Below are 11,247 nucleotides of genomic sequence, written 5' to 3' on the forward strand. Positions count from 1 at the left end.
AGAGACGGGGTTTCACCATGTTGACCAGGATGGTCTCGATCTCTTGACCTCGTGATCCACCTGCCTCGGCCTCCCAAAGTGCTGGGATTACAGGCGTGAGCCACTGCGCCCGGCCTTGCACCTTCCTTCTTAAGAATATTTTGAAATGGCAGTAAGACTTAGATCCTTGAATGCTAAAGCTCAAGGACAGTATTAAAATACTCAGGCAAGCAATCACACGCAGGCCTCCCCACCGCACTGGCACAATCCAGAAGCCTCTGCACGGTCTGTTTGAGGGTGGAAAACACAGGAGCCCTGGGTGCGGCCCTGAGGTCTCCTGTACCCCCATCCTAGAAGCAGCCTCCCAGTAAATCCTCAGCAAGTGGATACGCCCGCCAAAGTGGCAAAGCACAGCTAACTAAAGAAACAACCTGTGTGGTTCATCATTCTGTGGGTGGAGGGGACCGGCAACTCGCCTGCCTGCACACAAGCCCACAAGAAGCTGTTTCTCAAGTGTGCTGGATGCACTGTCTGCACTGACAATACTGGGCTAAACCACGTTAAATGGCCACCATACAGGTCGCACGTGGCTGACTTCACTCCCGCGTGGGCCTCAACTTTCCCCGTGGGGAAAGAGTAGGTCTACATCATGTGAACACAGGGCCAGCTCGTAGACTCACCTCCTGCCTCCCGCCAGACATCCTGTGGTGGTCCGTCTGGTTGCACTTGGTGGAGAACTCATCCTTCTTCACAATCTTCAGTGTCCGCAATGCAAGGAAAAAGGAGAGTGAGAAACACAGAATCCGCCACAGCATCCCCCACGCCAGGCAGGTGGCCACGACCCCTCCCTCACCACACCCACCAAACCCATCTGCAGGCACCCAAGATGCAACTGATGCGGGGCCAGCGGAGGGAATGGAGTCTCCCTGAGCAACACTCCCCATAGAGCAGGAAGTGGTGGTACGTCCCAGAGAGGGGTGTTTGCATTTCCCAGCGTGACATGGAACAGCAAAAGGGCTGCATCTCACACACAATGTGTGACAGATGACACGCGGTGCTCACCATGGGGACCACTGCCAGATCAGATCAGACAGCAGAGAGCACACTCAGTTCCACACTGACATTCTTGCAAACAGGAGAAAAAGAAACAGAGGAACTGAAGTTGCAAAGAACCAGCGGCTCTGAGAATGCAATCAACAGAGGGCTCTGGCAAGTGACCTCTGGAGTCCACCGCACCACGGGGGCGTGAACAATGCACAGTGGGGCAGGGCAGAGCCTCCCTCCCGCCCGCTGATCTGCTATAGCCCAAGTCTGCACCTGAGAATACCAAAGCAGGCCTGGCTGGAGCCCATGCAAGATGGCACTGGGATGGTGAGGACCAGCCCTGCCACTGCACACACCTGGATGTGGCCGTGGTGGGGCCCTTTGTGGCCGTACATGCACTCCACCGTGGCGGCCTTCCTCTCCATCAGGTGAATCCTGAACAGAGGCTTGAATCTCATGGGGTCATTGACGTGGGGGTCGTGGGGAGGCAGGTACATCCACCCAATGATGAACAAGCCGTCCACCTGCAGGAGGAGATAAGGAAAGGTCCACAAGCAGCTCCCGGGCCACAGCAAAGGTTGCCCTACACAGCCACCCCTCCCCTGCCCCGTGCCCCGCACTGCAATCACACAGAGATGCTCCCGCCAGGCCAGCACCTGGGACGTGCATGCCCACCCTCAAGCTGCCTCGAATGCGAGCCAGTGCCCAGCACTATATTCCGGCTCTAAGATGGGGGCAGACGCCAGGAGGAGGCAGAATAATCCAGAAAGTGAGATGGGGTGAGATGCTCAACCAGACAGAGGGAACAGAAGTGCATCTCCTAAAAGGAGAGAGTGAACAATGGCAGCGCAAGGGCCCCATTCGCATCCTGAGGTGAACAAACCGGTTCAAAGGCGCCTTTGAGATGATCTGGAAGGGTGCCATGGCCTGGGCATCAGGGGACGGAAGGAATGATTGCCACTTCTGTCAGGTGTGGCAGTGACATGGAGATGCGGGAAACACCCCCTTTATTAGTGCGCTGCATGGAGGGAGGGACAGCTGAAATGCCATGGGCCTGGGATTTGCTTCAAAACCGAAGTGCAGGAGAGGAGAGACATGCCAGAACCCCGAGAGCAGGACCTCAGGGGCGGAGAGAGCTGAGGGAGCGCACTGGCCGTGCATCCTCACGTGTCTGGGCACTGACGGTGCCAACGCAGAAGGGGGGTGGCCCCAGCATGCTCTGGGCACAGTGGCCACATGCTTATAAGGAAAGACGGCCTAGCGTCATCCTCTCTGGGAGAGCTGAAACCAACGAGACTTCCAGCTCCAGCAACCAAGGAGAGAATTTCATCATTTCTGAGGCTAATGAGCCCAGGTCAAGCATGTGCTGGTGCTGTTCTCTCACAGACTACACTTTCCCCAATTATTCCCTGGTTTTCAGAAGCTGCTTTTTGGTTTTTGGGGTTCATTTTTACTCTGTTACTCACTACCAGTAAGAAAAACAATTACCATTCTCTTTCCACTAAAAGAAAGGAAAGCAACCTGCCCACGCTGTGAGCTGCCAGGCTGGTCTCCTGAAGGAAACACCCTAAAAGCAAAGCTGGACTCAGTGCCCAACACCACAAACGCACAGCTTGCCTCTCCATGGCCGCTCCCACCAGATGACAAAGGAGAATGTGTATCCCGGCCCCAAACCCCACCTGGGGAGCAAAGGCCAGAGTCGCAGAGTAGCCACTGGCCCAGGGGCTGTGCACATCAGGCCCAGAAGAACCTGTGCAGAGGCCACAGGGAGACAGACACACCCGCCCTCACTGGGCTCAGCCCCAGGTCCAAGTGGACAAAAGGGAGGAGAGCACAAGCCGAACGCCAGTGCCAGATTTTCACCATGGCAAAAGCAATAGCAACAGTGACATTCAGGGGCCAGGTGCCAGCCCAGAGCTCAACAGTCAGGGCAGGGCCTTCCCTTCAAGAGGCTCCAGCAGGAGGGTGTAAGGGCAGGAAGGAGGGAGAAAGGGCGGGAGGGAGGAAGGGGGAGAGGATGGGAGGGCAGACCAGAAGCCCTGCGGACCCTGCAGAGCACCACATCCTCACTCCACAGAGACACCTTCAAATACCAAGAAAAGTTAGACCTCTGTGCTGAATAAGCAGCTACTGTTCAACATAAGTTGGCAGGTGGCCGGGTAGCATAGAAACTAAAACTACAAGCAGACATCTGCTCCTCGCCCTGGCCACAGAGCTCATATCAAACCTACCCTCCTGCTAAGAATAGCCATGAAGACTGAAGACTGTCTGTCTCCTAAGTCCAGGAGGAAGAAAAGAGAAAACAGAAAAAAAGACTGAACACATCAGAGAGCAATGAAGGTAGCCCACAGACGAGGACACAAGGCCCTGAAGAACAGGGACAGGCTGGGGGGCCGAAGGGCAGGGCTTTCTCCCCACTTCCTGAGGCCACTGAACACTGGCTGGGGAGGAAGGCCTATGCCTGACACCTGCAGGCTGGAGAGGCACACACGGAGGCCAGGGCCACACGGGCCAGGACTACCGCGGCGAAATGCCGAAGACGGTAACCAGAGAACACAGCCCCACACTGTGCACAGGCACTGAGGAATCCTCAGTGAGGGGTGGGAAGTGGAGGTGGGAAGCAGCATGGCTGCTAAGAGGCGAAGGGGCTGAGTGAAGCGTGGCTTACAAAGCCAAGAAAAGGCAGAAGGACCTTTTCACAGGGCCTGGGGAAAGAGTGCACCTGGGGCCTCTGCCTGGGCCCCACAGATGAAGCAGAGCGACCGGGAATGAGAATGAGACACCTCCCCAAGCCTGAGACGTGCGCACACCCTAGGCCTGTGCAGAGCAGGTGCTCTTGACTCAGCTCTGCCTGCAGGCCAGGGCCAGGGCCTCTTGGGAAGACCAGGCCACGGCACCCAGACAAGCCCCCAGGCACACGGTGAGGGGTGAGGGACGACTGGCATGCCTGGAGATCAGGAGAAAAGGCAAGGGCTAGACTTGAAACAAACTTTCACTACTATACCCAAAAAGATGGACAAAGAGAAGGAAAACATCAACAGAATATGAGAATTTAATAAAAAAGAAACCAGACTTCCATCTCTGGCCATAATCAAGTACCTGGGACTAGACAGACACTGCCACAGCAGACCCAGGAAACAGAAAAGTAATGTCCTCACAGGTCCTCAGACCCCAACACCAGGCTGCCAGGAGACGGGAAACGGAGGCAACTCTGCCACCAGCCTGGACTTCCACCTGCAACATTCTAGCACTTTCCAGACTACAGGGTCAGAGGGGATCTCCAGAACCCGAGGAAACAGACGTCAGAGCACAACATGGCTAGATCATGTGGGGTAAAGACCCAGAAAGGAAGGACCTGGCTGAGTGCAGACTCCAGACCACCCCTGCACGTGCACACTAGGCCTCAGCATCCAGGAAGCAAAGGCCCTCGCAGCCACCCCCTACGACCAGAAAGTCCAAGGATGGACCAAAAGGCCAAAGTGGTACTCTAAGCGAATCTTTGCTCATTTGGAAAATAAAATGGGGGTCCTGAAAAGTGACCCAGCAAGAAGTTTTTGGTAATTACCTCCCACGCCCATGTGGGCCAACTGGTACCCAGGTGGAAGAGGCCCTCATCCTCCACTTAAGACGTCACTCCTGCCCATGCACAAACCCCGTCACAAGGCTCTGGGACTTACCACCACGTTCAGCAGTCCTCCGTACGGCCCGATATCTGGCTGCCACAATCCCAAAATGTGTCTGTATCGGTGAAGCACTACAGGAGAAGAGAAAGAGCAAGTCTCTGTGTTAGACCCACCATGCCACAGGGAGCCAGGGAGCCCCAAGAAGTAGGAGGGAACCATGAGGACTCACAAAAGACTTGCAGGAGAGCACTCCAAACACACACACATCAAGCCTCTGAAGCTGTATCAGCATGAAATGATCCTCAGAAAGCCTGAGTAAAATGAGCCTCCCGTAAAGTGATGAGCCTCCCATCAGTGGGGGGGAAATCAAGCAAGGCGGGGAAATCTCTTTTCTAGGAACAAGACAGAAGGGGTGCAAACAGAGAGCTGGATCAGGCCTGCCAAATGCTAAGACGCTGGCACCACTACAAGGCATGTCGTAAGCAATCAGATCTTTAAAGCTATTCCAATAATGACATTGTCACACTTGCCAGAGGCCCAGGACAAAACATCTCTGTCCCATTCCTTGCCAGCCAATGGCCAAGTCAGGCTGGGCAATCTCACTTCCTGAGCAGCTCCAGGTCACCCCTGAAGCTGCCCCCAGGCCCTTCCTAGGTCTCTACCACATGGTGTATGGGCCACTGTGCCAGCTGCCTCCCCTCAGGCCATCCTGAACCCCCGACCCACCCACTGCCTCTCTCCACAGCTCCCTGGCCAGGCCCTAGGCCCTCTGCCATGTGGCTGCCACCAACCTTCCTGCCTCTCCACCTCACATGCCTGCTCTCCATCAGCCCCCCAGGTCAGCCCAGCCCAGCCCCTCTAGCCCCTGCATTGTATCGGCATTTACAAGCCACCCCTTGGCTGCTAAATGCCTGATAAAGCCTGCGTCGCACACTTCACCACCACTGCCAGTTCCCATCATTCAGGAAGCCTTACCCGGCAAGAGAAAGCAGTGAGTGTGATCATGGGGAAGGAGGAGGCTCCCAGTGACTTCCCCTGCCCAGGCCTGCGTTCCCTGACAGTGGAGCCTGGGTGTAGAAGCTCATCTGGCGGGTGGAGAAAGGGTGAGTGGGTAGAGAGTACTGACCTGGCAGGAGAGTACAGACCTGTATAGATATTCTATATAGACAGAATAGACAGGGTGCTTTGCACACACCTCCCCATCATGGTCACCATAGCCAGCCGGCCCAGGCAGATAGAGCCTCACTCATCTGGGTCACTGGGCCGAGCACAGGTCCCAGGTCTCCTGACGGTGGGACAGAAAGTGCTGGGAACCATCACGTGAGGGCTGCCTATGAGAGGGGGCCCCGTGCTCACCCAGGACACCCACCAGAGCAGCAAGCAAGACCAGCACAGGGCAGAGAGCACGCCTGGCGCCTGTGTACCTGGAAAGCTCCCACAAACCCTGGGTCCCGCAGAATGACTGAGCACTCAGCCAGACAAGTAACAAGGACTCGCACAGGAATCCAGCAAAAGCATCGTTCGCTTGGTGGGGGCAACAGCAGACCTGGCATCGGCAACAGGAGGCACTAAGTCCACTCACAGCTTTACAAGACTTCAGTAAAGACAGAGACGAGAAGCATTCGTACAAGGCGAGAAAACACTGAGGACAAAAACTCCCCCAACTAATCACACATAATGTTGTCCCAACGCAAACCCACAGGTTTTTGTTTTTATAAGATGGGGTTTCACCATGATGGCCAGGCTGGTCTTGAACTCCTGACCTCAGGTGATCCACCCACCTTGGCCTCCCAAAGTGCTAGGATTACAGGCGTGAGCCACCGCATCTGGCCCAAACCCACAGGTTTTAAACAGTAACTTAACAAAATGATTCCAAAGTCCATATGAAGAGGTGAGAGCAGCCAGTGATACTCCAAATTTCATAAGACGAGTCCTATGAAAATGAACTATTCTAACTAGAGCAGTCAGAACAAGAACAGAAAGAGAGATGAAGAAAATAAAATACAGTCCCGGGAAAGCCCCAGTGGCATCTGACACAACAGCGGAAGTCAGGGATTGTGGAACAGGTTGGGGCAGAGGACAAAATGTCACGGGACTGCAGATTAAAATTTCAGCTGGGTCACCTCTTTTTTAAAAATAAATTTCCATTAGCCGGGTGTGGTGGCATGCGCAGTGGTCCCAGCTACCCAGGAGGCTGAGGTAAGAGGATCACTTGAGCCAGGGAGGAGGAGGCTGTAGTGAGCGATGATTGTGCCACTGCACTCCAGCCTGGACAACAGAGCAAGACCCTGTCTCAAAAAAAATCCCCTATTTCAAAAGCAACACATACATAGTCACTGAAGACAATTTGGAAAAAGGAAACCTAAAGCTCACTGGTAATCCCACCACTCAGAGACCACAGCGCAGTCAATATGCTGGCAGACATGGTTTCCGTCTGCTGTCCTGCAACTGTATCTGCTGAGTGAGCACGTGTGACTCAGCGAATGGGCAGGGTCTCGGGGCTCTGCAGGTTGTGGGGGCCATGCAAGGTTTCTGAGCACTGGAGCAGCATGACCCCTCCAGACCACAGGAAGGAAGATGGAGCAGGGAGGGCAAGAGGCCAGATGGCAGCAAGGAGGCCCCCACCTGGATCTAGGGTACAGGGAATGAGAAACCTCTCGAGCCTTTGGAGAGGAGGCTGGACTCCAACAGCTCCCAGGATTCAGCCCAGATCATCATTTAGGAAGTTCCTAACTGAGCCTGGGCTGTGTGCAGGCTGCTGCCGGCCACCCCTTACGGAATCCTCTGAGTCCGTTTACAGGACACAGTCAAGCCAGTCTTGCTGCTTTACAGTCACATCTCGATGGGTGTGTGATCAAGAACCATAACAAACATTGATCTCGACACTGAGGTGTTTAGGAGTGAAATGTACTGATGCCTGCAAGTGTGAAATGCATCAGAAAGTAAGTCCACAGAGGGATGGATAGCTGGGCAGCTGGGTAACTGGATAACGAAATGTGGGTTCACTGGACAATTCTTCCAACTCTTCTATTTTCAAAACTTCATCATGAAATACTGGGGGAAAAAAATAACACTAGTCAGCATGGTGCACTCTCCTCTCCTCCCCTCCCCTCAGCTCCCCCTTTGAAGAATGCCCAAAGAGCCTGCCTCAGACGCCTGGCAATCACAAAAGGGGAGTTCCCTATTTTGCCTCAACGCAGCATTTCTGAAATAAAAACACAGCAGCCTCCCGAGATGCCAGTTCTAAAGCGACATCCTCCCTGGATCTTTAAGCTCTGCATGTTGCTCAAAGCGGTGACTCTGCTGTACTTGGAAGCAGCAGCCTCTGCTGAACAGGTATCAACTCCTTTAATCTGCGACAGCTACCAAAACATCCCAAGAGATGAGTCAGAGAAACCGTGTGGCCAGATGGGCTGCCAGCATGCAGACCCAGAGGGGACACAAGCTTCCTCATGGAATCGCAAAGCCCGTGTCCGAGAACATGCACTTTAAAAAGCACCCTTACGAAGCATAGCTATCGCAAAAGCAAATGTATTTATTCAAGAGATGAATCCATAGATTTCAACAGGAATTCAGCTCCCATTCAGACAGTCAAGAGCAGAGATGGACCCATACAAACGTGAATATTATCTGTAAACCCTAATGCCTCACCATTTTTATTATAAACATGTCTTCTAGCTGCCTATCTTTCTAAATTCAAAGGACCCAGTCCTTCCTAAAGTGGGCTCTGGTGGGAAAAAAAAGAACCCAGGAAAAATGTACCCTGTACTTCAGTTCCTCACAAGCTCCTCAGTGTCTCAGTCAAGGGCAGCAGGTGATCATGCCTTCCCACAAGACCAGGCCACTTTAAAGGCTCACTCTTGGGCACCTGCCACATTATCTTCCCATATGAAACAGCAAGGAACAGGGCCGGTCGTGGTGGCTCACGCCTGTAATCCCAGCACTTTGGGAGACCGAGGCAGGCAGATCACTTGAGGTCAGAAGTTCCAGAACAGCCTGGCCAACATGATGAAACCCCACTACTAAAAGTACAAAAATTAGCCAGAAATAGTAGCACGTGCCTATAATCCCAGCTACTTGGGAGGCTGAGGCAGGAGAATCGCTTGAACCCAGGAGACAAGAGGTTGGAGTGAGCCAAGATCACACCACTGCACTCCAGCCTGGGCGACAGAGTGAGACTCCGTCTCAACAATAAATATATATACATACACATCGGCTTCACACAGAGAAAAGATGATCTTCCTTTGTTTGCAGTGGCTCTCCACCCTAACTGCGCATCAAAATCAGAGGGAACATGGGAAAACGTCAACTCCAAGCCCCATGGCAGCCAAGTCAATCAGCAAGGGGATAGGGAAGTGAGGTGAGGGACCTGTCAGGGTTTCTGAGAAGCTCCCAGGTGACTGTAATGTGTGGCCAGGCTGAGAATCACTCCATAACATAAAGAAATGTCAACACATCACACTGTGCCCCATAAACACATAATATATACAATCCTTACCTGTCAGTTAAAGAAATAAATGCTTCTCTGACAATCTAGGAGGCTAAACAACTACATAAAAAAACCAGCAACCTTATTTCTGCCTTGAAGGTTATGCCGTTTTTCAGTACCAAAAATTAAATACATTAAAGATGAGAATGTGAATAAGGACATCGCTACCTCTTATTAAATATTGTTTTAACATCTGGCAATAAATTACCAGATGCTGCCACCTTTACGATTTTAACCCTTACTAAAGGGAGGGAGGGAATAATCCAGGTCAGAAGTCCACAAATGAGCATCACCAGAAGTTCCAGACATGACAGCCACAGGGAGAGACCAGGGAAGCTGCGTCAAACAAGTTCCCAGAAGACATGGACGCCACTGTCCAGGACCCCATTCTGAGAGTACAGATCTGGCCTCACAGTAGAGACTGGAAAAACGTCAGAATACTCTTTTGAGATGAACGCATTCCTCTAATTCCAGGTATTGAAAGTAGGCATCGATCCACCCCGGGAGCCCCTGCATAAATGCTCCCTAAATGAATTCAAAATGAAGCCAAATGGGAAAGGACCATGAAAGGTGGGGTTACACTTTCTCCTGCCAGCACCAACCCAGGCGCTGGCACATCTGGAAGAGCCACACCTGTCCTGACTCACAGTCCTCGAACCTTGGCCCACACACCACAGGTGGGCTCCATGCCAGGAGCCTGGCAGGGATGGAGATTTTGTGAGTGGATGCCCCTAGCTAAAGGTTTGGCCTGTGCTGCTCAGGGGAGTCTATGGAAGAAAATGGATTAACGTGAGCTGCCTTTCTGTCAGCCGAGGCGTGCGCAGGGCCACTGCCTCCTAGAGGCTTCGGGGGTCCACTCCCTTCCTTCCAGCTTCCAAGGCCGCTGCCCTCCTCGGCCCCTGGGCTCTCTTCCACCTTCAGAGCTACATGCAGCCTCTCTTACCTCTCACTCCTGCTCCCGCCATGGGCCCCCCTCATACCAACACCCTGTGATGACACAAAGCCTGCCTAGGTGATCCAGGATGCCCCCTTGCCTCAGGACCCGCACCTTTACCCACCAAGTCTCCATTACGATGGGGGCTGGGCTGAGTGGTGTCACCCAAAATTCACGTCCCCTGGAACCTCAGAATGTGGCCCTATGTGGAAGTAACCAACATGTAATGCAGGTGTGACCACGTTAGGATAAAGAAACGCATGCGCAAACAAGGCCAGATGTCCACTGACTGCTGTCTTTCCGAGGAGATGGACACTCAGACAGAGATGGAGGGGGCCAAGTGGGGACAGAGGCAGGGGCTGCAGCCATCCAACCAGAGCAGGAAAAGGCAGGAAGGAGGCTGGCTCCCCAAGGACCTTTGGAGGGAGCAGGACCCCAGGACACATTGTCTTGAACCTCTGGCCTCCAGATTGTGAGAAAATGGGTTTCTGCTGTTTGAAGCCCCCTTTGTGCTCATCTGTTCAGCTGCCCTGGGAGACCCCACACAGATTAGCTGACAACTCCACAGGCTCTGGGAACTAGGCTGCGGATGCTTCTGCGGCCCCTGCTGTACTCCCACAGCCATATAATGAATGGAATTCTTCCTCATGTTCGCCTGCTCCGAGTTCAGCTCCAACTTCAGGGGACCAGATGTTTCAAGGAATGCTACATTTCTAAGAAAGGCACTCTATATTTTTAGGAAATATCATTGTTAATATCTCAGTAAAGGATAAAATGAATGAGTATTTTACATATTTTAAAAAGTACAGAACATTGGCCAGGCACAGTGGCCCACACCTGTAATCCCAACACTTTGGGAAGCTGAGATGGGATAATCACTTCAGTCCAGGAGTTCCAGACCAGCTGGAACAGAATTCCATCCTACATCCACAGTGCACATTCCAGAAGTCGTGGGACAGAGGTACAACATGAGGAGCCTCTCAGTGCTAGTCCCCTTGTATGGAAAAGCCCTTGCCTGATCAATCACCTGAGGTCAGGAGTTCAAAACCAGCCTGGCTGCCGGGCGTGGTGGCTCACGCCTGTAATCCCAGCACTTTGGGAGGCCGAGGCGGGTGGATCACGAGGTCAAGAGATCAAGACCATCCTGGTCAACATGGTGAAACCCCGTCTCTACTAAA

At 53.1% G+C, this 11,247-nt stretch overlaps 1 protein-coding gene across 3 annotated transcripts in view; it reads right to left on the reverse strand.

Annotated features, from left to right (window-relative positions):
- The window catches only part of FBXO31 (F-box protein 31), a 49,893-nt gene that overhangs the window by 12,945 nt on the left and 25,701 nt on the right, over positions 1 to 11,247 (reverse strand). The window contains exons 1-4 of one of the 3 annotated variants that reach the window (XM_017543683.2): positions 7,301 to 8,292; positions 4,701 to 4,777; positions 1,380 to 1,547; positions 660 to 734 (exon numbers count right to left, since the gene is read on the reverse strand). In XM_017543683.2, the coding sequence (XP_017399172.1) occupies positions 660 to 734; positions 1,380 to 1,547; positions 4,701 to 4,777; positions 7,301 to 7,364 (384 nt within the window). In that variant the 5' untranslated portion in view covers positions 7,365 to 8,292. Of the gene's footprint in view, positions 1 to 659; positions 735 to 1,379; positions 1,548 to 4,700; positions 4,778 to 4,875; positions 5,442 to 7,300; positions 8,293 to 11,247 lie in introns of those variants that run through there. The other 2 variants (XM_017543684.2, XM_017543679.2) reach the window with 2 other exon arrangements.

Source organism: Cebus imitator, unplaced genomic scaffold, assembly GCF_001604975.1.
Source record: "Cebus imitator isolate Cc_AM_T3 unplaced genomic scaffold, Cebus_imitator-1.0 Scaffold159, whole genome shotgun sequence".
Taxonomy (NCBI): domain Eukaryota; kingdom Metazoa; phylum Chordata; class Mammalia; order Primates; family Cebidae; genus Cebus; species Cebus imitator.